The sequence below is a fragment of the Centroberyx affinis genome, unplaced genomic scaffold, assembly GCF_046629955.1.
Source record: "Centroberyx affinis isolate AG114_WGS23_722 - 3 ecotype Tasmania unplaced genomic scaffold, CSIRO-AGI_Caff_v1 ptg002185l_1, whole genome shotgun sequence".
NCBI classification, from domain to species: domain Eukaryota; kingdom Metazoa; phylum Chordata; class Actinopteri; order Beryciformes; family Berycidae; genus Centroberyx; species Centroberyx affinis.
The window spans coordinates 72,645-99,762 of NW_027280493.1; the positions used below are offsets into that span (position 1 = coordinate 72,645).

Below are 27,118 nucleotides of genomic sequence, written 5' to 3' on the forward strand. Positions count from 1 at the left end.
CTACTCGAAAACAGGAAAAACCTTTTCAGGCTGTCCATATCGGTTACGAATTCCTCCCGATCACCGCTTTTGCCTGTTTGTTAGCGATATTGTTTTCCCCTATGGTGGGCGTGGCTTTCGAAGTATGACGCCACTCTGCTGTGTGTCTATGGTCACATTTGTGCGCCGTCCAGCTGAGCTGACATGGCGTTTCTATCCTACAAATTGATATTATGAAATTGTGGCCACTTGCAAAATCCGCTTCGACGGGATGTTCCCACGATGTCGCACCCTCCCTCCCTCTCTGAACCCGATGAACAGAGATGCGGTTCATGCCAGCCAGACAGTTCGTCAGTTCAGTCCTCCCATGTGCCACCAACTTGGCTGAACATGAGTAACAGTCCATCCCAGAACAAACCCAGGGGGGTCTCTTGTGCAACAACCCCCGCCGCCGCCCACCCTCGTCCCCGCTTTGTCCTTGTGTAAACGGAGCGCACCACCCACCCCACCCCGCCGTACCCATCCCCCTCCAAAAACAAACACCCCAACATGGCCTTTATACAGGGTGGTTGTCCCGGTACATTAGAAAAGCTCTGTTTTTAATTGGTATTAGGACAGGGGCAGCAGTGAGGGAACATGAGCTAATGAAAAGAACGGGACGCATCTTTTGTCCCTGTGTCTTTTGTCCCGTCCCAGCTGAGAAACGGGATACACTGTGTTCTGCCAACGAGCTGTCAGCGGCAATTACAGTTTACACCGCCGCCTCCGAGCCCTTTCCTTGTGCCTTTTGACACAGCGCCGTGGTTGTTTGCTCTAGAGCGCTGGACACGCAACATGGATGTCTGGGCCGGCCCAAGTATTGCTTTCATCGTATCGCAGGTTTGGGATGGTTGGAAAAGTATCGATCTAAGTATGCTTAGAAACATGGGCAATATGCATAAAAACGTCTGGAAAACTATAAACAACTATTTTTGTTGAGTCTTCATTACTCCTATTACTCCATTTCTATGCAGTAGTTGTTGACCAACTGTCATCTCACAGTGTGGTATTTGTTGCTGTGAAGAATTATCCCCAGCTATAGAGGCTTTGCAGTTGGCGTCAGAAATCTCCTAGCAACACGTTTTGCACCATCATGGAGGTTCATTGGAAAATTGTCTGTACGCAAATAATGACTAAATATATAACTATATAACTAGAAGCTCGAAAAAGAGATATACCTGAAGAAGAGACTGTTGTGGTGTTGGTGTACGTCTTCAGGTAGGTAGGTACAGCTGTAGGTGGAAGTGAATAGTCTGATGAAATACTTTATGCTTTTCTTTTTGTTCCTGTGACATAGGAAACTTTCTTTAGCCCTAGCTCTTTTGGTTTTATCTCCACTCCACATAATGTTAGCTAGCTAACTAGCTAGTAGTTTAATTTAACAAAGCAACTGTTAATGTTAACATGCGACTACTAGCACTAATGCTAGCTTCTACCAGCTATAGCTAGTGCACAAATCAGATATGTTAACAGCAAGAGTGATGGTAAAGCTAGTTTAAGACTAGTCTAAGCCTTAGACTGGTCTTAGATTCTCAGGTTGGACTAGGCTAATTAAGACTGCCTGTTACTTAAATATTACGACTGACTTATTTTGAGGTAGGAAAGTTAGCCACCTTCCCCCTGGCTCATCTTGAGTTAAGAACTTTGTTGTTATGGCAACGAGTCGGCCTGAGTGGGAAGTTTAAATACTAAAGCTGTTTCATAAAAGATGGCAAATCTTTGGTTTTTGGAAAGACCTGAAGAAGAGAGCGAGTCTTTAGAGACAGAAACAACACATTAGAGATCTACAACAATCAAGAAGTAGTAGGAACATATAAGTGAAAATATAAGTGATATATATGTGTCTATAGCAAGTTTGACTTAAGGTCACATTTAAGACTAAGACTAGATCTATCTTTATGCAACTACTATGGTTAGCTAGCTAACAAGCTGGCTAAACACAAAATCAGATTTATCAGTAATTAAATAATCAGTTCCCAGTCAAAAACAGCACACAAATTAACCATTCAATTCTGCAAAGAAACAATGCAATTGTACCTCCAATATGGCTGCCAGAGGGTAAGGACATCTGAAAGCCCACACAGTGTTGTGGCCAGCCACTACCAACACACATAATATTGAACACCAAAATCTTGAAATCCAGTCAAAAATGAATGTGGAAAACGTCTGGGATTTGAAATAATAAAATATGTAGCAACCATCTTATAAGCCGTCCGATCGTTGCAGATCGTCCAAGTTGTATTTCAGATTGGCAGTTTGGTTTTATATAAATAAACTACCGTTGGTTAAAAAACAGCATCAGGATTTGGTGAGGGTCGCTGATTCAGAGGCTGTCTAATTTTCAAGGTCCGATCAGACATACTGCATGGATTTGAAAATGTCCAGCCAAAAAATAATTTGGCTGCAATGTGTACCATTCATTGAGTTCACTGATTTTTCTCTGCTGAGTATCACACAATCTTGTTAGGCTTCTGGGCAAGTTTTGTCCACCTCCAGTTTGTTTTGACCATTCGCTCTTGATCTAGCATTGCACTGTGTATCTTATACTCATACTGCTTTTTTAAAATAGCAGTAGCTCTAAACTTTCAGGCTAATAAAGCAGATACAAACCCCTATCCAACAGTCACAAAGTCATATTAAATTCGTAAATCTGATCTGCCATTTTAACATGGGCATTGCCATAATGCTGACGCTGAAAAACAGTTAATTTTTAAATTATAAGCCATAAATTGAGTCTGAGGCCTACACCCATTCATGGACAAGTGTATATTATCTGGTTTTGTGAATTTATAAATCTGGCAATCCCATCTGTAGCCAAAATTCAGAAAACATCTCTGAAGTTTTAGTTAGTTACCTAATTGTTGGTCTCTTCGTTGGTCTACTAACCTCATAACTAACTCATTTTGGATGTGTAGCAGACGCCCACGGTCTAATAACCTGTTCTCCCATTTGTGATTTTATATCAAATGACAGCATTCACTCAGAAGTACAAAGACGCACTTTCACGCCAAACCAAACTGCATTACGGCTTTGTTTTTCTGACTCTGCCGGCGTGAAATGAGGGTCAGATGGTTGCTTCCGACGGTTCGCGGGACGCAAACCGGCGGCGGCTCACCGGGGTCACCCATTCTCTTTTATCAGTCGCCGTGACGTCAGCCGGCGCCCTCGGGAAGCAAATTTGTGACCCAGAGGAAGTGGCTCTTCAAGGAGAGGCGTGTTTGATTAATCGTATTGTTCCTGTCCCGTTCACCTTGTTCGCTGGAGTCACCCTGGACGAAGCGCCCAGAACGGAAGTGAACTGAATGTAATGAGACTGGAGCATCCTTCCTCTCTCTCTCTCTCTCTCTCTCTCTCTCCCTCTCTCTCTCTCTCTCTCATTGTAAACGCCACAGACAGACAACATCTAATTTCTCCTAGATAACAAAGGCCTCTGTCAACGTATGCTGTCCACGCCAACATTGTTTCAAGCCCGCCTGGACTGCAGTAGCAAACGCAGCAGACAAAGCTCTCTCTCCACCATTTGGTTTGCTTGTTACTCCTGTATTCTTGCCCTCCATTTACAGCGCCGATCATAACATGCGTGTTTTTGCGACGAGCGCTAGCTGCATTAGCTCGAGTTGACTGACTCGCAGCCCGAGGCTAGCCGAGGCTATTTATAGCTCCCCGTCTCCCGATGCTTGCCCAGTGGGACCAAGAAGAGAGGAGGATGGAGAGAGAGAGAGAGAGGGAAAGAGAGGGAGGGAGGGAGGGAGGGAGGGAGGAGGGGGCTGGTGGGTAACTAGGCTACATTCAAGATTGATGGACCCTGTTGCCAAGGTGTAGGGCACTTCTCCTCTGCAAGTGTGCGGTGGTTGTGTATGTGGTTTGTTGCTTAATTGCGCTCCCCTTCGCGTTGATCTCCCTCGTTTTCCCTCCTGGTCTCTCTCGCTCCCTGACTCTTACGAACGTGAATGTGTGTATTTGCGCACACACACACACACACACGCATGCACACCTGTGCTCCCTCCATGTGTGTCTCAGGTATCAGCCATGCGGTTTGGAGTGAAAGCCTATATGCTTTGTTTGACTAACCACAGACAAAGACGGCCATCCCCCTAATAACCCACACTTAAGTCGGAGATGTAAAGCTCTGCTATCAATTTGTGCAAAACCGGCGTAGAATTACTCCAAGCCGCAGGTGTCATCGTTACATGCACATGCACACACATTACACACACACATGGACGCACCTCATTTCCATTGCAAAACCCAGCAGCATGTGCTTGTTGGGTCATTTGAATAGGCTAGTCGAGAGATATCAACTATCATTGGCGTGAATGTGTTTGTTTTGGAGAAGCAGGGACATGTGGGGCGTTTGTGAGTGACCACCTGTCTGCTCCTGCATATTTCCTCACCTTTTACATACTGCCTGTCACTGTGTATGTATATGGGATTGCGGATGGAGACCTGCGCCACCAATCCTTGAATAGATTCCACCCTGGGAACAGAATTACGCCTTAGAAAAGTATTTGAATGGCACCTGTTTTGAGTGGGGTTTTTTTTTTGCTTATTATTATATAGCAGGCAGCAGTATCTGGCAACCGGTGCTGAGAGGCTGTAGGTAAATGAACTCAGTATGTTGAGATATGTTTGAGCAGGACCAAACGTGATGTTCCTGTCCACACCCAAGTCCTCACAGGGATTGGTGCATCAGAGGTGCAGCCATTCATGCAAAGGTGGTGTGAGACGAATACACACACACACACACACACACGCACACACACATACACGATAATCAGTGCACAATGCATCCTCAAGCTTCACGGCTAATTAAGTGTGTGTGAGTGTGTCTGTGTGTATGTGCCAGTCTGGTCCGGAGAGAATTCCAGAAATAGATCGTGCACAGTGAGACGCTAGCCTGTTTTCCTCTGCTTTATTCCTCCAAATTTTACATGGGTTTTCATCTCCCATCCAAAGGAATAACCGCATGTTTGTGTGCCTCAGATGCCTTTAAGCCATGTGTACAATATCCTGTATGTATAGATGAGGTGCTTATGTTACACTTCGATGTACATATGTGTGTGTGTGTGTGTGTGTGTGTGTGTCAGTAGCTTTTGTGTGCACTCTTAATGCATGTCAATTCCATCCTCGTTCCCCCTCCCCTTATCCTTTCCTCTCTCCTCCCTTTGCGCTGTTTTTCGTTCATTTCCCTCCATCTTTCCAACGCCTCCTTCTCCTGCTTTCCCTCCTTACCTCTGTCTTCCCTTTCTCCCCCGATGCCCCCTCCCTCCCTCTCCTCCTCCTCCTCCTCCTTCTCTTCCTCCTCCTCCTCCTCCTCCACCACCCCTCTCTGTCGCTCTGCTTTTTATAGCCATGTCTTCCCAGGGCTCGGCAGCTACAAAAGCCTTTTCATGTTGCCACTATAATTACAGCCTACACACTTGCATACACACCCACAGAAACGCACACACACACACACACACACACACACACAGGAGAGAAGCACAGCAACAGCACTGTGTCTTTGTGTCTGTATGTGTGTGTGTGTGTGCGTGCTCCGTATGTGCCGTTATACACAAAAGGGTGAGCTATTTTTACCTCTCTCCCCCCTCTCTTCCTCTCCATCCCCCCCTTATCCCTCTCTACCGCTGCTGCCAGCCACATTTGCTATGCTGAGCACAGGCAGTATCAGTCGAGCCCCAACATCCCTCCTCTCGCACACTGAACTCGCACAAGCACACACAAGCACACGCCGCCGATGAAGGCTGCTCCCTTGTCATTCTGCCGTCAGATATCTCGCCCGTTTTAGCGCACCTCTGCCCGCCGCGCAGCCGAGGATCTCTCTCTCTCTCTCTCTCTCTCTCTCTGCGATTTCACAATTCAGCCTCGCTCTTTTCAGTGGCCATGAATCGACCGGTCGCTCAGGTGGCGGTAACGGCGCCGCGGTGCGTGCTCGCGGCCGTGCGGATGACCTGAAGCCCGCTGTGGACTGTACTCTTGACTGGCTGGTTAGCAGGTTGGTTGCTGGAAGGTTGTCTCAATGTTGCGGACCATATTTGAAGCGGAGTGCTCTCTCTCTCCCACAGAGGGGATCCTGGGCAAGGATCAGCCGCTGGAGGTTCTCAAGACATCGGCGCTCAACCACATCCCAACAGGTAGGACAGGGAGCTGTGTGTGTGTGTGTGTGTGTGTGTGTGTGTGTGTGCGTGCCCGTGCTTTTCTGTAAACCATTGCCTGTGTCTGTGCACCTACGTGATTTCACTGTTAACCACATCCTGTGCGACTTTGCATGCATAGGTGTTCTTCCTAGGATGTGTCCGCTTGTCATGAGTGTTTCATTCCAATTATAATTCCAGCTGTAAAAGCTCAGTGCATTGACTGCAACACATTTTTTTTTTCAAGTTTCCTCACTTCAGAAAGAGTGAAATGTTATCGTTACAGTATTGTGACCATTGCAACTCCCAAATATAGTTTATCTAGTTGGAATAGTTAAAAGGCTTTTGTTCAAGGCAATAATAATTGCAGACGGGTTTGGAAAGGGATCCATGCGTAACTCGTCCCTCAACTCTTGTGCAATAGGTTTATGCAGTTAAATATAGCAATCCAGTTTTGCTGAATGGAGAGTGAGTAGCTCAAATGTAGGCACACTGTTGTTTATGTGAAACTGTTTGGATTTCTCAAGAGGAATACCCTCCAAAAATATAGAGCAATACAAGCATTTGTGCATCTGGGTGATGCATTTTCCACAAGTCCCTGAGACGGTTTGGTAGTCCTAAAACAAATAAGTTTTGTTGAGCTACCTCTTATCTACTGGTGGGACCAAAAATATTGAAAAAAATGGGTTTCGGGCTCTGAAGCCCCCTCGAGTGCAAGTATTCCAGCTCCTTTGCTGTGACACAATCAAGGTATCACCAAGTGTTACCTTGACATAGCTCTCTGAACCTCCAATGAAAATGGAGATGTTAATAATAGAAGTGAGGAAGAATGCAGAGGAGGGAGCAGAGAGAGAGAAAAGGGAGAGAAGCAATAGAGGGGGAGCAGAGAATAAAGGAATGAAAGGGGGACAGATGGAGATGAGGTAATCTGAAGGAGAAGCCAGTCTGAAGTAATGTATGCATAATGCATAACCTAAATCCATAATGAGCCAGCCTAAACTGTCCTGTGCATTTAATTTTTCACCACAGAATACAATTTGGATTCTACCCTTTAAAAAAGAATGAAAATGGTAGTGCAATTCCTAATGCACCCCCCCCCCCCCTTTCTAGCTTTCTGTTTCTATCATTCTTCTTGTGGCCCAAAGAAGCAGCAGTGAGCAGGTAGGTGCTGCTTAACACTAGAGCAATTTACCAAACTCAGCCAGCCTGTTGCTGAGGAAGAGTGAAAAAAAACAACTCGGTTGCTTCTTTACTTTGACCCAAAGCGTCCTCCTCCTGCCCCGAACCTTTTTAGCCTGCACACGTCCTCTCGTGTTGTTGTTGGGGTTATTTTCTACATGCCTCAGGCTACTTGGTAAAATATTGAAATTCACTGGAGTGCCTTCGTAAGATATTCTTGAAATCTGTTGTCTTGGATACAGAGTTGGGGCCTCCAGTCAGATAGTGTCTGCGACCCGGACCGTTTGGACGTGCTCCTCCCAAAGTGAAGAGAGTCCACCTCACTAACGGCATATGCAATGCGCTTTGTAAAAAAAAACGTATTATGTTAGTCAAAGTTCCTAATGCTTCGTCACCTGTCCTTAATGTAATTAGATGCCAGTGGGAGCGTTTAAGCACACAACACACAGTCCTTTCTTTTGGGATGCAAACCCGTGGTCGCCGCACCTGCAGGGCCACAGTCATGACCCCTCGGCAAAGGAAACACCTGACTTTGGTTTCACACAAAGCACTCCGTCATTGAAGTTTGACCAAAAACAACTGCTGGCTGTTTTGAATGACTCTCCTTTCTTGACCCCTTGCCCTTTTCCTACGATTGTTTTTTTGCCATATTGCGACCTAATGACAAGGGTGGGATGCTTAAACATGTCTTCTAAAATGCTTGGTTTGGAGCGTACCCGCCATTAGGGTTGGCCATGGTAATCCTGCCTCTTTGATGTAAATTCTTATCCTTTTTGTTTAGATTAATGGGTGGAAAATGGTGCTACGAGTGCCAGGGTCAAGGGTTCACCTGACCCTGCTTAAAATGTATGCACGCATGGCACTGTAAGCTGCTTTGGATAAAAGTGTTCACCAAATGGTGTATGTTATGTTTTGCTTTCCATCCTTTATTCCTCTGATCTTCAACCCAGGCATTGCGATGACATGCTAGACCTTAGGTAAGTCCTGGGCCAAAGGCAGAGGTGGACTTCTGCACGTATGGCAGCTCAGCCTTCACACATCTCGGCCCTCTCCGTCTCACGTCTCAAGTCTTCGTCTCGCACTCACCCGTCTCCTTCCTCTTGAGCTGCGGCGCTACAGACCGGTGTATGACGTCACCGGCACCGGGACGAGCTGGAGCATGTTTTGGAAGAACGAGGCTTGCTGCACCTAGACACGTCCCTCCGTCACGCCCTCCCTCCCTCTCTCCCTTTCCCTGTCTCTGTGTCTGGCCTCCTGTCTCGTTTTCAAGAGGTTGCGGTGTCATTCCGAATCTGGGCTACTATCTGTCTTCGCTGTAAGCTAATAACAAGGAAAGGCACAAGTCCTCATCGTGTCCAACTCCTGTTCTAATTCATAACAGCTACAGTGAGAGTGAGCGGGTGACAGTAACGTAGGCCGATGTGAACCCAACCCACCCTCAGAGACCACTCAGCAACCCGACCTCAGCTATTTTCCATCATCAACAGATGCGCTACTTGTTGCCTCTCATCTCACTCTCCTGCTAAATTCACTGTGAAACCCTGTGCAGAACATCTTGTCTCCCTTGCCATCGCTTAGCATGGATAAAACAAAAAAGATCTCAGCCTCATTTTATCGAGAACGCCCAGAACCGCTCTGCTCGGCTCAGTATGACATCTATTAAGCCTAACGAGTGTAGAGCCCAGGCAATCAGACCATGGGATATCCACTCGGCGAAACGACTCTCAAATCAGAGACGCCAGTCCTCTGCATTGTCTGGTATAAATAGATCTGCAATTGGAGCCAGAAGAGTTGTGGAGTGCGCCCGAGGGGTTGTAAACAGATTGTGATTTGTTGCGGGGAGATGGAGGGAAGAAAGGTGGGAGGGAGCTACCGAGTGGGGAAGGAGGCAGAGCGGGGCCGGAGGATAGGGCAGGGAGTGGAAGGGAAGGAGGCAGCATAGGGCCTAAGGATAGAGCGAGAACTCCAAAGGAAAGGACGAGGGCAAGGGGTCATGAGGAGAGAGGCACACGCCGAAAGGGAAAGGTGGTGAAGGGGGATGAGTGTGAAAGTTCGTAGATGGAGCAGAAGTGATGGCAAGAAGGGGAGGTTGAAAACCAGGCGGGATTGGAGAGGTAGTGTGTGACCCTGATGAACACACCTGAGAAACGACGCTGCCGGAGAGTGGAATAACCTGTAGGAGTGGCATAAGAGCGTGGCGGATTGGAGAGACTGTTGTGCTAATCAATCGTGAATTATGTCATTGTCACGTGGAGATTTCCTTCTCACGCTTAAAATGCTCCTTATCAAGCTTAAGGAGACTCTTTCAGATGCTAAAAAGGAAAGAAGAGAATAGGAACAGGGATGTCAGGTCTCTACTCCATTTCCCTTCCCCTCTTTTCTTTGAAGTTACTGTGCAGACACTCCTTTGCTGGGTTGAGCAAGGCCTCAGATCCTATTCTGTAGGGAAAAGAAAAACTTTATTCAGAGAAAATACCTTCAATTTGACAAACTGGAGTGGAATCCAAGTGTCGAAAAAAACTCCTTACGCTCCTCAAGCCTGTGTTGATACAGGTAGGGTTGCCAGTTGTGTAAGAGCTACTTCCAGTCTTCACTCTGGTCTGCCCCGAGACGGCACGTTTGTCTTTGTTTTGGTTTACTGCAAGTGCGCCCATATTGTCTTCTATCTGGTGCACATCAGTAAACCGAGGTACGTGTTTGACGTCACTGCTTGTATACAAAGATGTGCTGATATCAAAGTTTATCTTTGCCAAGTGGCTGCTCTGGTCGGCCGCTCATCGGCCATAACTGTCCTTTCAGGCCTAGCCGTAAAATGCCCATGCATGTTTCTGGTTGGTTCAGGTCATGCTGCGGACCTAACTGGGCTTTAATTTGCAGGCTTGGTGTGTTTTGTTCTGTTTATGTGTATGTGTGTGTGTGTGTGATGAGAAGAACAGTGAAATCAGGACATTCTGTTGGCCCTCACTATTTTAAGGTTAGGGGTCAGAACTTTGGTGAGGGAAATTTGAGAGAGCTGGTTTCTCGATAGTCAATCATGCATAATATTGATTTTAAATGAACTGTAACTGTAATACATTTGATTGAGCTTACTATGATCTGAATCATATATAAAATGCACACACACACACGCACAAAAAGATGAATTTCTCACAATCCATTTTGATGCGAACATGTTTATGCTGCAATGTGTGTTGAAATCTTTGCTGTGAAAGATTTGTGATTCTAATGAAGAATTTGCATAGAGGATTTCCAATAAGAAAACGCCTTGATTGAGCAACAAGCCTACCGGCCTCAACACATGCACTCACACATGCACATGCACAGGATACCAATACACCGAATTCTTGTGAAATGCAAGCAACCGTAATGTCAAACTGAGAGAAATGCGCAATATTGGCACAAAAAAGAACATCAGGCAAAATCTGTGATGACATTGAACCAATGCATAATTTAATTAAAAACAACAATAGTAGTAATAAACAATTATCATACTAATCCTTAATTTTTTCATCTTTCCCTATTCAAATGTCTTGGGAGCCTCCCTGTGGGGAAAGTCCTACCTCAGCTTCACCTTAAACCATTTTGTGGTTTTATTTGTTTGGGAAATGTAGGCAAATTCCAGGCCAGGAATTTGAGCGCACAGTAGTAAACCACAGAAGAGAGAGAGATGGTTAGAGGCGGAGAGGGGAAAGGCAATGGAGACAGTCGAAGAGGGAGAGCGAGAGAGAGAGAGAGAGACAGAGAGAGATATTTGATGCACTACAACCGGTGTGGAGGGTTTTCCTCGGCCTTAGAGAGAGAGAGAGAGAGAGGAGAGGGCAAGGAGTGAGAGAGAGAAAGAGAGAGGGAGAGAGAGAGAGTGTGTGTTCTGTGTGTGTGACGTTGGTTCCTGGAAAAGCAGAGGGCTGCAGAATAAACAGGCTGCATGCCTGAGACTGCCCTGTGATGTCACCACTGGGCAAACGAGGGACGAGGGGAGGAGAGAGAGAGAGAGAGAAAGAGGGAGGGAGGGAGGGGTGGGACGCCCATCAGGTTTAAACAGGGAAGCCAGGGGAGAGGAGGGGATGAACACAGAGCAAAAAAGTGTTGGAAACGGAGGTTGGAGAGGGAGAGGAGAAGTCGGGACGGTCAGGGAAAGGGAGCGCAGTGTCGTCCCCGGTAACGGACTGATAGACTGAAGGAAGGAGGAGAGGAGAGGAGAGGAGAGGAGGAAAAGGTGCAGCAGTAAGGTTGGAGTGGAGGACAGGAGAACGGAGGAGAGGAGAGGAGAGAAGGGAGGCTGCTGAAAGGAGGAGGAGGAGGAGGAAGAGAGCACTGATGGGTAGGTACAACGATAGGACCACTTCCCCTCTCTCTCTCTCTCTCTCTGTATCTCTCTCTCCCTCTCTCGCATTGCGCGGTGAGCAATTAGCACTGATGGCGGCAGAGATGCCTTATGAAGTGTGTGTGCGTCATCATCAATCCGCGTGCGTGCGTGTTTGTGTTGTGTCAGGGACTCGATATTAGCGAAAGAACATTTTGTCCAGGAGTGCGTCTCTTTGTGCACGGCATGTATGAGTTATGGATTTGCATTAGCTAAGATTGGTGCTGCATTGCTTTGACAAGTGCAGTTTTCAGTCATCATCATTCATATCTCTCCTGTTTTATCACCCTGCCCTGTCCTAATACCTCTTACTCAGATTAACTGTTATGCTCCCCTGCTTGCTAAAACCCACATTAGATAAGAACCACCAGCCAAACCAGTTCTAGTAATTTGTTGTTCTGGTAACAAAAAAATTGAGGCCTTTTTCCTCGCCAATCCACACCTCACCTGTCACACTGGGTTTAAATTTGCATGTATACCTCTTATGTCAGCACATAATTGAGCCTTAAGGCTTAATATGGTGTCCCCTTCCCCTTCAGTCCTCAGCCTCGACTTCTTAATAGTCAGGGAGACATCAGCTGAGGATCTCAGACTGCACTGTGACTCATACAGACAAACCAGTTCACAGATAGAGCAAGAAGCCAGGCATAACCTTGCCTTAGCTGCAAGCTGCAGACACTTTTTTTGAGTCAAAAATGGCTCAAATTTGGCCATGCAATAGTGAAAAACAGAATTTTAAAAACCATGATGTCATTGTGAATACTTGATTTTATATAATTGCCATTATTTTCAGCATATCAAAACTCCTTTTCATATTTTGATGTAAATGTGTACTTTCTGTCCCTGCTCTAGTCTTTACTAACAAGCCCCCTGTTACTGCCTTCCCTTCCCTTCCCTTCCTTTCCTTTCCTTTGCCGTGCCTTTCCACCAACTGCCAAACTGTACTATTGCCGCTTTTAAAATGGGAAAGGGCCTGAGAACAGCCAAAACTGGGGGCGGTTAGAAGTAACCTGTAATGAAATATTTGGGGTACCTTGTTAGTCCGATTCACAAACGGCAAAGCTTGCGATTTCCGTTTTTTTCAAAAATGAAATTAATTGCAGAAGAACAAGAACGGAGACCGAGGTAAAAAAAATAACGGACTGAGAGAAGAAGAGATACGAGGGAACCAGAGACTTTATGAGAAAGAAAAAAAAAAAAAGCAAACAATCATATGACTGGGAAATGTCAAACCTCATGCGCTGTGGGTTGAATTGATGTGAACAAATAGAGTAATTTGTAGTTGCGGAGGGATGTAGGCACAGTGCGGATGATGTGACTGTACTGACTGTTTGACTGTACTGACTCATGTGTTGTTGTCATCCCCCACATGACGGCGGTCCTCAAGGACCCGTTGCATGTTGTTGCTCTGCTCCCCTATGTGCGGGGACGGCAGAAGCCCCCCGGGGGGGTGCGTTCACCTGCTGCACGAAAACACAAAGGAGGAAGTGGCATTTTAAAGGCACCAAATGGCTCTAATGGCAAGGGAAGACATTTAGAATGAAAAGAGACGTTCATGTCGTACCGCATGTGATTGCTGTGTGGAGGGAAAAAACTCTCTTTCCCAGGTTCAGCCTGGTTGTGAAAAGTCTGCAATCCATTTAAGGGATTTTCTGTGAATGCTTTATAGCTTTATTTTCTCAAACGTGGCGTGTTCTCGGGGAACGCGATGTGTCGTAGATCAAATCTAAATCGTGTGTGCGTCTGTGTTGGGGCATGACAGATGCAGGAGTTTTGGTCCGGCGTCAAGAATTGGAGAGGGAATGTAACAGTATCAGAAATCTCCTGATAAAGACGCTGGTAGCAGGAAAGATGTGAATGAATTAAGCTTCTCTGTCAAACTTCCCTCAAATCTGACTTAATTTGTCACAGTGGCAAAGTGACAAGTCAAATGTGTGTAATATAAATTGTTATAGTCTTCTTAAAGGGGATTTTCATACTTAGAATTTGTGGGTTTTTGTCAAAGGTCAAGTAGAAAATCTCATTTTTTCATAGTACTTAATGATACCAATGCCAGTTCATCTGTGATCGACCGATATCAGCTGATAATATCGATATGTCTTGGGTGCTGGTTTATCCTCTGGGCCACAATGCATGCTTCAAAGTGCCTCATGTTTTTGGGGCAAACCGGTGCAGCCCAGGTGTAAATGTGACTGTGGATAATGTGTGCGGTGTGTTTCCTCATGTAAGTGCTTGTATAAGTGTATCTGTGCGTGTGTGGGTCCGCGCCGACGATGGCGTGTTTGCCTCTTTATTAACACAAAGTTCCAAGCAAGTATCTCTGGCTCGCGCCGCGCTCTCGGTAAACATGTAGGTAAATAATCAGCCAATCGACTCCTATTTATTCAGATTTAATGGGGAGGAAGCCGCGTGATTGGAAGGCTTCCTGTGCAGTGATTTGTGGGTGGCTGGCCCGGCTCGAGGTCTGCACCGCCGCGGGTCAATGCGAGCTTTGTCAAGATGTCGCCAGGCTCCAGGTTTAAACTGCAGCATCAGAGTCGGGCCTGCCAGTACAGTGAGGAGGGAGCTGTGTGCTGATAAGAAGTTCATACAGACTCTTGTGTGTGTCTGTTTTTGTGGGATAGATGGGGAAAGATAAGGATTTCACTGCTGATTCTACGGTACAGATTTCTAATAATAATGTAATGTGAAGCTTTATTGATCCCCATAGGGAAATTCTGTTATCATCTGCCATCCTCCGCAAAGAGGTCAGAGGTCAGGGTCGGCTATAGAACAGCACCCTAAACAGCTGGTAGGGATTCAGTGTCTTACTCAATGTCTGCTAAACTTTAAGTATCAGCTGATACTGGGTACCGATCCATTACTCTTACTAGACACTATAGATTTAGACCATTTGTTTGGGATCACTGGTCAAATAAAAATCAATATTTCTCAATTAAAGACATATATCATGTTGCTCGTGTCTCTTAAGGTTTTTTTGGTATTGCAGAAATTCTCTGCTATGTTGATTTAAGCTGGTATCCGCCTGATATATCGAGTGCTGATGGATTTCGGGCGGGGTATTGTTGACAAAGACAAAGTTTTGATAGCTAATACTTTAAATTCAATGTTGTTTCAGTACTTTTCTGTGTTGATTGGAAGAATATTTTATGAAGTAAGTCTTTTCTGTCAACTGTAGATGCCATTTTCTAAATAAAATTATGGCAGTTCGGTGTATTTTCTTGATTAGAAACGCGGGAAAATAACAGAATTGATACTGATACCAAACATCAGTACGGTGTGTCTTTTTTGCCAATGTTCAACTCTGTATCCCAGAGCAGCGAGAAGCATTACATTATATTTCTAAGAGCTTTGATTTAATCCCATTCAGCTGCACACCGTCTCCCCTCGCAGGTGTACTGGCAAACAGGAACATGTGACAGAGTTTTGTGTGGGCCCTGCTGTCCTCTTGTGCTTTTTGCTTCCTATCCTGTAAAAACTTAGCAGACCAGAGGGTGTAATGTGCAGCGAGGGTTGGAAACTGAAATGACCGAACACGCATGACAACATACCGCTAAAACGCCACTACAGAGGCCTTGATCTCATTCTCACTGATATAACGTTAGCTACAGTTAGCTAAGTATGCTAGCAGTCCTGATGTTGTGAAAAACAAGGCAGTAGCTAAAGTTAACGTTTCTAATCAGGAAACTAAGGCTGCTGACTTTGCTCCAGGCACTGCTGATGTTTTTTTCTGTCATGGTAGTATTTATTTGTTTGCTTGTACAAACAAGGGAGTTCTGAGTGCTCCATTTTGACTTCTGTTGTTTAGGGCTTAGTCCCTTCAGGCAGTTTGATTTGTCAGTCACCCAGAGAGTGACATTGATGCAATGTGCGATGCGGCTAAAGTTGAGACATGTTCAGCTTTGTGCCCAGGGCAGTGCCCCAAAACACACCGCGTCCAAACATGAGGCACATAGCTTGGGGGAGATGGGCACCTGCTGCAACCAAACCCTTAAAAAAATAACAGAAACACGGGACAGGCACATTCAACTCTCTCTCTCTCTCTCTCTCTCTCTCTCTCTCTCTCTCTCTCTCTCTCTCTCTCCATCCCTGCAGTGGACATCAACTCGGCGCTGCCCCTGCGTCTCCCCCCGGCCGCCATCCCCATGGACCTGCGCGTGGACCATCACCACCAGCAGCAGCAGCAGCAGCTGTCCTCGCTGTCCCCGCCCGGTCAGCAGACGTCCGGGCCGGGGTCCCTGGGAGGCTCGGGACAGGGCGGCGGGGCGGCGGGGCCGGCCTCGGCCCGCGAGCAGCAGCTGCAGCAGGAGCTGTTGGCCCTGAAGCAGAAGCAGCAGATCCAGCGGCAGATCCTCATTGCCGAGTTCCAGCGCCAGCATGAGCAGCTGTCTCGCCAGCATGAGGCCCAGCTCCAGGAGCACATTAAGGTATTTTTCTACTTTTTCAAATCTATTTATTTTAATTTAGCCTTTATTTTCAAGGGAGACTTAGCCAAAAGAGCGGCATCACACATAAAAGCTGCAGATAAACAGCGTACAAGTGCAAAAGCAAATACATTCAAAGTCACACAGAAGGAGAAAAGTTTCATTTTTTATTCAAGCGCTCCATTAGGAAATAGTCCCATATCAAACCAGCCGGCTCACGGGCCAAATCCATTTAAAACTTGACTAAACAAAGCAAAGACAGCTCTTTATTGCGTCTGCCACAAGATCCTTCATTATCAGTCTAGACTCACCAGGAGAGACGAGCTCTTTCAGCTTTAAATCATTTTGCAGCGAGTTCCATAAAGAAGGAGCAGAGTAGACGGAGGCACTTTTTTGCCAAATTCACTTCTGTCTTCAGGGACAGATAACAGCAATTTAAGGTGGTAAGTGGATGTGTTTGGATTCTGAAATCCACATGCCATATGCGCGGGTCGTGCAGCTCAGTGGGTGGAGCATGGCACTAACGCTGCCAGGGTTTGGGGTTTGAATCCCGCTGGGGCCACACATGCTAAACATCATGCTGCTGTTAGGCATTCTGAATAAAAGCATCTAACAAATTGGGTATGTTCAGAGAAAACAAAAAATAGATGCATGTAGGGCTGCAACTAACCATTGTTTTCATTATCGATTAATCTTAATTATTCTTTTTACAATGAATCGATCAATCATTTAGTCTATAAAATGCAAAAATAATGACAAATGCTCATTACAAGTTCCCAGAGCCCAAAGTGATTCTTAAAATTGCTTACTTAATCTGACCAACAGCTGAAAAAATTCAAAGTATTTGTTTTATAATAATATGAAACAGAGAAAAGCAGCATATCTTAGCATTTGTGAAGCTGTAACCTTACTTGATAAATGACTAAAACGATTAATAGATTATCAAAAATGATAGTCGATTAATTTTCTGTCGCTGGACTAATCGTTTCAGCACTGGATGCGTGTTTTATAGAGCTAATTTCTGACTGATTTACAAAGCACCAAGGACCACTGGCTCATAAAAGAGAAGTGAGATCTTTTTGAGGCTTTTAGAGTGCAGGCAAATGGCATTTAGAGTTGCCATCGCTTATTCACACTTAGACTTTATGAGTATAGGTCCACACAGTACATACAGTACAGTATGTCAAATACCAGATTGGGAACGCTGGCCTTGGATCTCTAATGAAGTCCATATGACTGTTTCATTCATGGTGACCTGGAAAGACAGAGAGTGAATGCAGAGCGACACGCCCACACTGAGGCTTTAACACATAAAGGCCTTGGAGAGCTGGAGCTGTCCTGCAGGGCCGCATCGTGTTAAAACATATTCTTGCATCATTCTTTGTAGAATACTACTATTGCAATATGAATTGCAATACATGCAAATACAGTTGAACTACTTAATTTTTTGTTTTTCAGCGCTTGAAAAAATGTCCAAAAAGGATTTGGGGGAGCAGGAGATTAGATGCTAATGCTGAGGATTTACTTGGATGGAATATAACAAAATCTTTTCTCCAGTGTGCAACTTGATTTATAGGCCTTTCTTTCTTTCTTTCTTTCTTTCTTTCTTTCTTTCTTTCTTTCTTTCCTTCTTGCTTTCTTACTTTCTTTCTTTCCTTCTTGCTTTCTTTCTTGCTTTCTTGCTTTCTTTCTTTCTTTTGTTCTTTCTTTCTTTACTTTCTTTGTGTTTTCTTTCTTTCTCTTTCTCTCATTCTTTCTTTCTTTCTTTCTTTCTTTCTTTCTTTCTTTCTTTGTCTGTCTCTCTTTGTCTTCCTCTCTGTCTTTGTCTTTCTCTCTCTGTTGTTCATTTCTTTTTCTTTTTTTTTTATCTTTTTACGTAAAGCTACTGTACACGTTTGTGTGATGAGTAGCTCCTGAAGAATCTCACTGCATACTGCTGGATATTAAGAAAGAATCCTAATGATCCACTTCTGCACTTCAGAGTATCTGTTACAAAATCTAAAAGAAAAAATAATACTATTATTCAGCAGTGTGCAGATTCTTCAGTCTTCTAGTCATTTCACGTTGTATTTAGAATCAACGCACCTGCAGCTCATTCATATTTCTGGACTAATTCTTAAGCGCGACAGCCTTTCCCCTGTTCCTGCTGTCCCACACTGCTCCGTCCCGTCCGCTGGGTCGTTACTGTGATGTTGAGGGATGAGCGATGCTGTGGAAAGGCCTGTGGTGGGGCTGCAGGACCACTCAGGTGGAAGCCAGTGACGCACAGCCTGGCCAGGGAGGCCCGGCCTCAATCAGCCCCATTCACAGCCAGTGTGTACACACACACACACACACACACACACATTCACACACACAGGCGCGCAGGCACTAAAACACACACGCGCACTCTCAAATGTCAGCAAACACACACAGTCACACGCATGCACACTTTGCCTCCACATTAAGCATGGCAAACGCTCATACACTTGAACACACACACGCATGCACACACTCGCCCTTATGCATGCGTACACACACACGCACACACCCGTACTCAAATGTCTGCAAACACACACACACACACACACACACACACACACACACACACACCTTCCTCGCACATTGACGACAGGGAACATTCATACACTTGAGCAACGGGTAGAGAGAAATATACGGAGGCACTTCGAGTATTAACGAGAAAGGGAAGAAGGGAAGGTCTGTTTGTACGACTCGGGGTCTATTGAACCACAAGGGGGGGGGGTGTTGGGGGGGGGGGGGGGGGGCTTTGAGCCTTCCCACCCACTCTCTCCCCTTCCTCCCACTCGCTCTCACCTTGATTGAAAGGCAAAAGAAACAAGGCTCCAGCCTGGAAGCGGGCCAGAAAGCCGACATGCTTTTTTTTTTCTCCTTCTTCTTCTTCTTCTTCTTCTTCTTCTCACGAACCCTCTCACCTTCCACTCACCTTCAGCTCCACTAATTTATTCACCGGCTTGTGTGAAACGTTTGATTTCCCGTCACGGTACACTCAAAAGCGCACGTCCCGGCTTACTGAGCGGCTATTTGAGGTGCGTGAAAAAAAAAAAAAAAGCCATCAAAAGTCGATTGTGAACACGGAGGCGAAATTACGTCCTGTTAAACTGATCAAATATTGCCACTGGGTGTTCGGTGATAACGTGCCGGAGAGAAGCGAGGCAGGCTGTCGATCTCTTGGCACGGCGGAGAGAGGTGTCATTATGTAGCTGGCTGATTGCATACACAGAGTATCTTATTAGAGTTCGCCTATTTATTATAAATTAGTGAACATTATGGAGTAATTGGAACTCTCGATTTAATTCCTGAGGCAATCAAAATGTATTAAGCCTCTAAAGAAGGTGAAACCAGGTAATGTCCAACATGCATTGTTCATTTTTAGCATTTAACCAGAGGTGGGGACTGGAGTCACATGACTTGGACTCGGGTCAGACTCAAGCCATGATTTTAATTGCTTGAGACTTGACTTGACTTGGGTTCTGGTGACTTGGGACTTGACTCTGACTTGTACTTTGATGACTTGAAAAGGTTTCTGAAGTCTTGACTTGAGATCTTGTGTTTGTGTAAATGACTTAGATTGAAAGTGATGAGATTTGTTTCAGCAGACGACTGAATTTAAATTCTGTTTTCTGAATTTGTATGGAATGATTGAATTTATTGAAGTTGAAACTGATTCTAGAAATAAAACTCAGGATGCTCTTACCAAGTTTTTATCCTATTAAAACCATATTGCATTGAAAAGTCCTAGATATTTAGTTTTCTTTAAGATATTAAATTGATACTGGACTCTTCAGTTGTTCTGACTTGACTTGGTGTTCTACATTTAGACTTGAGACTTGACTTGAGACTTGCCGCTCAAGACTTTGGACTCGAGCAATGTAGGGTGGGTTTGAACTTTGACCTTTTGGTTATAGGACAGACCACTAGCCCGTCCCGGTGCACCATATGGTTTTTTCCCTTTGTATAATGGAAAGGAGAACAGGTTTTACACTAACATTTAAAGCGTTACACTCTTATCTCTCTTATTCCAAGAAGCGAGCAGGTGGGATGATGCGTCTTGCGGAAGCCTCATCCCCAGTTAAATTGTTTATATTTATTTAAAAGCTTAAGCTCGTAGCCTGAGGTTTTATAGTATTACCAAGGTTTTATTGTGTTGCTTCAAACAGCTGTCAGACTTAATTAATCCAGATGGCGACTTCAATAGACCTGGAGTGGAATGTAAATAAATGTTGAAAGGCGAGAAGGTAATGAGTTGATGAAGTGTAGGATGGACAATAAAAAGTGGTTGTCATGAAGTAATGGTAAATCAATGTGCTTGTGTCACTGTGTGTTTCCCCTCTGTCCAAGAAGCAGTAGGATTTCTTTAGTGTCAAAGCATCAGGAAGTCCTTGTGTCCACTGGGAACCTTTTTACGCTTTAGCTCAGTGGTTCTCAACTTTTTTTTTGGCCTTTGACCCCTTAAACCAAACCAATGCCTACTGGTGACAACGACATTTCAGGTCGTTTCATTTGAACATCAGAAGAAGCGGCTGAAAACTATTAAATATTCCACAAGAAAAAAGGCAAAATTGGAGAAAAATCAGAAAAATTAACAAATGATAATACATTTGTATAGTAATATCTTTTTTTCCTATCCCATAAATCATCTCGTGACCTCCCCCAATATTATCTTGCAACCCCCTGGGGGGTCCCGAACCCTAGTTTGAAAACCACTCTGCTTTAGCTAATAGCATTTAAGCGATACACGTGGGAAACGCTGATCGTGTCTCCTGATGTGGGGATTTTAGCAACTTTTTGCTAAAAGTTGAAATATTGTTTTTTACCCCTAATGCTTTGCGTACTAAAAAAATATGCTGTCTGCTCTGTTAAGAACGTGCAACAGCAAGCGAGGATGAAACCTGTGGCCTTCCGGTCTCACAATCTCTCTAAACAAACACGAGGCCATCCTGTCACCCAGAAACAATCCTGGGCGTTGACTGCTCTTGACCCTCTGCGGAGGTGTGCAAGCTGAAAAGTGAAACCGTCCTCCCAGAGTGAAATGTCACTGCGTTAGACCAGGGGCGTTGCTAAAGTGATTTTTGTGTTTCCTCCTGCAGCAGCAACAGGAGCTGCTGGCGTTGAAGCACCAGCAGGAGCTGCTGGAGCACCAGAGGAAGATGGAGAACCACCGTCTGGAGCAGGAGCTGGAGAAACAGCAGAGGGAGCAGAAGCTGCAGCTGCTGAAGAACAAGGAAAGGGGACAAGAGAGTAAGTTGCACACAGGGTGGGAAAATAACGTTAAACTCTGGTAAATCTCGGCGGTGGCTGGTAAGTTTGTCTAGACTACCAGATTCCTATCATTTGATCCATTTCTACTCTTTAAATCTAGCTGGCTGCTACCATGAGCAGGCAGCTCAAAAATGATTTTTTTGCATATTTTTGCATAAAGTCAGCAAAACAATACGTGCTATCCGATCTTTTCAAATCCAATTTAAACCACATTCCTAGGTTGTTTGAAATGCAATTCAAATCATATCTCCGAATTTGCAACTTGGTCTGACCACTCAGATCAGATTTCAAGTTTGTTTCTTCCTGTCACTCCCAACACGACACGTATTCGGTGTCACGCGTTGCAACAAGATGAGCAGAGAACAACAAACATGGAGGAGAGCCAGCGGGAGAATATCGATGCCTGGACGAAGGAAGAGGTTTCATGCTTCTTCTCACGAAAGAGGGAAATGGCATCATAGGAACAGTCAGAATAAGCAACAGCGAAACCTCCATATTGTTGGATAGAAATACACCTGCGCCGTTACTATGACAACCAATGTCGTAATGACAGCAAGTGATTACACTGTCTAAATCTGGTCACTTGTAAATCACAATGTGGACAATCAGCCTTAAAGTGATATTGAACTTTGGCAGTACCTTGGCTTGTGTAGCTTCCAGACCACGATAAAACCCCAAAAATCAGCAATTCTCTGTTATCTGTTGGTGAAGTAGAGGCGATTGGAGAATTGTGTTTGTTTCTCTCTCCATTCACTGCCATTGTATGGCGAAACAGATCTGAAAATCACACTTTTAGCGCAGAAACCCGAACAAAGCAGATTCTGACAATATATAAAAAAACTAGTCCTGTGGCTGAATTGTCGTTTAGTGAATCGCTTTTGAAATTCTTCCGTCTGGATTTCAGTGTTATACTTGTTTCATGAACATAAAGAAAAAGATCAGATTTGAAAAACAGATTTGATTCGCCTGCTGTCTGAATATAGCTCTAGTGAAAGTGAGTTCACACTGTTTGGCAGCATCTGAACGGGTTAGCAGGGAATGTTCATTCAAAATACCAGTTGAAGGTTGAATGGACCGTTGAGATCAGGATTCATAGTCTGTGTGTGTGTGTGTGTGTGTGTGTGTGTGTGTGTGTGTTTGCATGTGTTTCCATTTTACTTGGAGAACCTGTGTGTTTACTATGGTAAACAAGAGCTGTATTAGCCGGTGGCCTTGGCGGGGGCTGAGCCGAGGTATTGCTGCTCGCCTGCTGGGTGTCTCTCAACAGTTCATTGAGAGCGAGTGGACAGGAGTCCTTGAGAGCAGTTTACACGCTGCATGGAAAGTGGCTACAGATCGAGGCTGCATCTGTGTGTGTGTGTGTGTGTGTCTGCTCTCACGTGTATCTGTGTGCGTGCGTCCGTACACGTGAGATCACACGGTGTGTCTGCGCCCCGTGTGTGGAGTAAACGGCCTCAGCGCCATAAATTCTTTCATCGTTTTTATTTCCCTCGTTTTTTTTTGTTGTTGTTTTTTTCCCCCATGCTTGCTTCAAAATCCCACTCCTCCAGTTGTGATGATAGGGTTCCCTGGGCTGTCTTTGGAAAGTTCATTTTTAGTACGCTATAAATCCATTTTGGGAGGGGGGAAATCGTTACGTGACATGATTCAATATTTCTGAAATATAGGGAATGCCGTCTGTGAAAGTGTTGCCATTTTGTCAGAGGATTCAAGTTGCCTGCTATTGTTTTTGTAGCATTTTTTTTTGTCAAGCGGTGGATGTCTCACTGTGGAATAAAAATCTTTGTATATTAATTCGTCCCCCTCGTCCCGTCAGGTGCCGTGGCCAGTACGGAGGTGAAGATGCGTCTGCAGGAGTTCGTCCTGAACAAGAAGAAGGCCCTGGCCCAGCGCAGCCTCAACCAGGGAGGCCTCCCCAACGACGCCCCCTACTGGTACCGGTGAGAAACAGTCGCTGCAGTCAGTGAATCAATGAGTGAATGAATGAATAAAGATAGACAGGGAGAAAGAAAGGAAGGGGCGAGGTGCATAGATGCATGCAGAGCCATTTTGGGGCTTGCAGGCTGCAGCTAACTCAGCTAGCGGTTAACAATACAAAGTTGTCAGTTCTTACCATCTTGCAATGTGTTGACAGCGGGGACTAGGGCTGCAAACTAACGATTTTCCTTGTCGATTAATGTATTTTTTGTATTAATCGATTAATCGTTTAGTCTTGAAAATGTCAAAAATAATGACAAATGCTCATCACAAGTTACCAGAGCCCAAAGTGATTCTTAAAATTGCTTGCTTAGTATGACCAGCAGCCAAATAAATACCAAAAATATAAATTTTATAATGATATGAAACAGAGAAAAGCAAGGAAATCTTAGCATTTGTGTGGCTGTAACCAGCAAATGTTTGATATTTTCACTTGATAAATGACAAACGATGAATCAGTTGACAAATGGTTCCAGCACTAGCGGAGACCTCATGTCATAGTTTGATGTCGTCACCTGTCTCACATGGATGAATCAATATCAGTCTTCACAGTCTGGAAACACAGTGAGCACAGGGGAAAGGAGTGGGAGGCTGACGGCTGCCATCTTTTCATTCCTGATCCTTTGTAATGAGTGAATGAGCGTAACGAGTAAGCAGCAGAATAGATGCGAGACGCAGATCGTTCTAACTTTGGATGGTAATTCTTTCTCGCTCAGCCTGCAGGCAGATGAATAATGTAATGGATTGTGTCTTAATCTGTCAGTTTGCTTCCCCTCTTCTTCACCTGCTGCCGCACTGTATGAGCAAGACTGAGAGATGGGTCGAGAGTAGGGTTTGAGAGCAAAGATGAGAATGCACACACACACACGCACACACACGCACACACACACACACATACTGTACGTACGTGTGAGGACAGGATATTGGAACCTGTTGATAGGACTCTTATGCATCAGCATTGAGTGTTTATTTGCGTTGTTGGGGATCTGTGCAGGTGTGTATGTTTGCCATTTAAATCTTCCGGGAAAGGTGGTGACGCAAACCTGGCCCGCAATGGGACAAAAAAGGTTTAAAAATAATAATATTATGCAAACAAGAGCAGGAACCAATCACATTTGGGTACAAATCTGGCTCTCAAATTCTCCCAGTCAGTAGAGTTTTGTTCCTAGTTCCACAGCTTTTGCTCTCTGTCAGTTTAAGGATCTTAACAAGCTAAATAATCTATGGAGAAAAGCAACAAAAGTTGTTGGTTTTCCTGGTGTGTAACATTAACTGAAGTAGCCTCAAATATTTTAGCTGCTAACTTTAACTGTGGTCGGCTAAACAATGTTACGACACTTTCCAGACATATGACTATAGGTTTTATTTGAGCATTATAACATGAATAAAATATTAAAATGCAAAATAAGCCTGCTTAAACAAATAATGTTAAACAAACCCGATGCTTTCCCCAGAACACACCCAGTGAAACGCCCACGAGCGACAGCGAAGCGTCGCAAAGCAAAGTGGTCACGTTTGGTCTGCATGTACTTTTTCTCTCTTTCTCTCTCCCTCTCTTTTTCTTTTTCTTTCTGTCTCTCTATCTCCTTCCCTTCCTCCCTAAATGTAAATTTTCTGCTCGTTGGCGTAAGCAACCCCCCCCCCTCAGAAGAGATGCGTGTGTACATCCTCCTGACCTGAACATGCGGCGGGACGGGAGCCAGCCCGGCTTAGCTTTGCCTATGAACACAGCCGTAACTCTGTAGGCAATGCACAGATGGCCGCACATGTCTACAACCTTGCCAAGGGATTTGCATGATGCTTTAATCATACAAATCTATGACGGCCATAAAGTTAGTCACTTTGTTGACTTATTTCAGGAGGGATTACTCATTTAGTCACATGAACGCAGAGAATTATAGGCGTTGGGCTTTGTGGCACATGGTTCTGTGATCTTGGTGCCACCTTTAACGGGGTGTGTGTGTGTGTGTGTGTGTGTGTGTGTGTGTGTGTGTCCTATAGGAAAACCCAGCACAGCTCCCTGGACCAGAGCTCCCCTCCACAGACTGGGGTTTCCACCTACAATCACCCTGTGCTGGGCATGTACAACCCTCGGGACGACTTCCCACTCCGAAAGACTGGTACGATAAACACATACACACACACACACACACACACTCTTTGGCAGTGCCACAGAGCTATCTATTCGCTCCTATGCAGACTCACGTTTAGAGAGGATTACATACACAGAGACACGCACACACACACACACACAAACTCACGCACACACAGTTTGCCACTGTGCCGTCCAGTAGCTCCTATGCAGGCTCACGTCTAGCGTAATTTAGATGGCATCAGAGCTCTGCGCCATTAATCACATCCAAATTAGGCTGTCAGGGTCTCCCAGCATCCCCCACATGAGAGTGTTGGAGAGAGCGTAAGCGTAGGTGGTTCAAGAGTTCAATAGAGTGCACTCCAACCCTGTAACACTGTTTAAATCGAATCTATCTGCCGCGAGTACTACTAGAAACAGTAGATCCTGGAGTTTTCCAAAGTCGGTGCACAGTTTTTTAGATGGGGGATAATCTTGAAAAAAGTAATTAGAGCTGCTAAAATGCTAAAAGTGCCACTGGAACTCTTGATATATAGCAAAATGTTTTCATTTAGCCTGAAATCTAACGTCTTCAAACTGAGCGCTCAGAGCACAGAAGCCGTTACAGTGTAAAAAACAGCTGTTTGCAGTGTGTTTTCCCCAGGTAGACAGTGTGTGTGTGTATGTGTGTAAGTGTGAGTGGTGTGTGCGGTGGTGTAGCCGTGAAGCAGCGGTCGTCTTACAGTGCAATTATTCACTTAGCGGGGCGGCAGGCGGCTACAGCCAGCGCTCCAGTCCTGTTGACTCTGAGCCTTCAGGCTGCTGGCTGCAGCAGCAGATAGACCACAGTTGACACTGGCCCACACAGCCACATTCCACCCCGGGAGGAGAAGACGAAGAAGAAGAAGAAGGGAGGAAAAGAGAGAGAGTAGAAGAAGAAGTGGAGATGAGAGAGAAAGGGGGGGAGGGAAGGCGAGATAGTGAGAGGTGAGAAGGAAGGAGAGAAACGAAAAGCAGGGAGGGAGAAAGATGAGAGGGGAGAAGAAGCCTCCGGTGGCTTCACTGACCGACCCCAAAACACACTTCTTCTTTTTTTCTTGACTAGAAAAACATTTGAGGCGATGGAGTGAGTGTTTGGTTTCTTTAAGAGAGAGAGAGCAATAGAGGAGACCAAAGTTGGGAGTGCAGAACATGAGCCGGCAAGTGGCACGGCGATGCCTCACTCCCCAAAAAAGACTTCACGGGAGAAAGGAAAAGATCGCGGGGAGTGAAAAGATTGTCCCCGGAGTGTCCGTCTCCCCTTGATTTCTATGCTAAGGAGTGTGCTCAACTGCCGAGGGGAGAGAACCTGTGCCACCCTGATATTTGCCCACAGCGATGACGTGCTTTGCGGGGTTTACTTATGGTAATGCCAGCTTGGGAGAGGTTAGAGGCTCTTTTATTTCACCGCCTGGCCGTAAAGTAGAGGACTGGCACCCGAGGCTCCCAGCAACGGTCAAAGGAAGCAACAGCGCTCTTTTGTGCATCTCCCTTCTCCCTCTTTACATTTACATTTTAGGCGTTTTAGCTGACGCTCTTATCCAGAGCAAATTACAATGAGTGCAACAGCAGAATAAGCTAAAATCCTAGACGAGTAGAATTACAAGAATCAAATATAGCCGCAAGCGGCAAT

The 27,118-nt window shown here is 45.2% G+C and overlaps 1 protein-coding gene across 3 annotated transcripts in view; it reads left to right on the forward strand.

The window, feature by feature from the left end:
- Positions 1 to 27,118, forward strand: part of LOC139655023 (histone deacetylase 4-like) — a 68,087-nt gene that overhangs the window by 13,392 nt on the left and 27,577 nt on the right. Inside the window, exons 3-7 of one of the 3 annotated variants that reach the window (XM_071532319.1) lie at positions 6,084 to 6,152; positions 15,790 to 16,121; positions 21,227 to 21,377; positions 23,215 to 23,338; positions 25,377 to 25,495. In XM_071532319.1, the coding sequence (XP_071388420.1) occupies positions 6,084 to 6,152; positions 15,790 to 16,121; positions 21,227 to 21,377; positions 23,215 to 23,338; positions 25,377 to 25,495 (795 nt within the window). Of the gene's footprint in view, positions 1 to 6,037; positions 6,153 to 11,571; positions 11,653 to 15,789; positions 16,122 to 21,226; positions 21,378 to 23,214; positions 23,339 to 25,376; positions 25,496 to 27,118 lie in introns of those variants that run through there. The other 2 variants (XM_071532317.1, XM_071532320.1) reach the window with 2 other exon arrangements.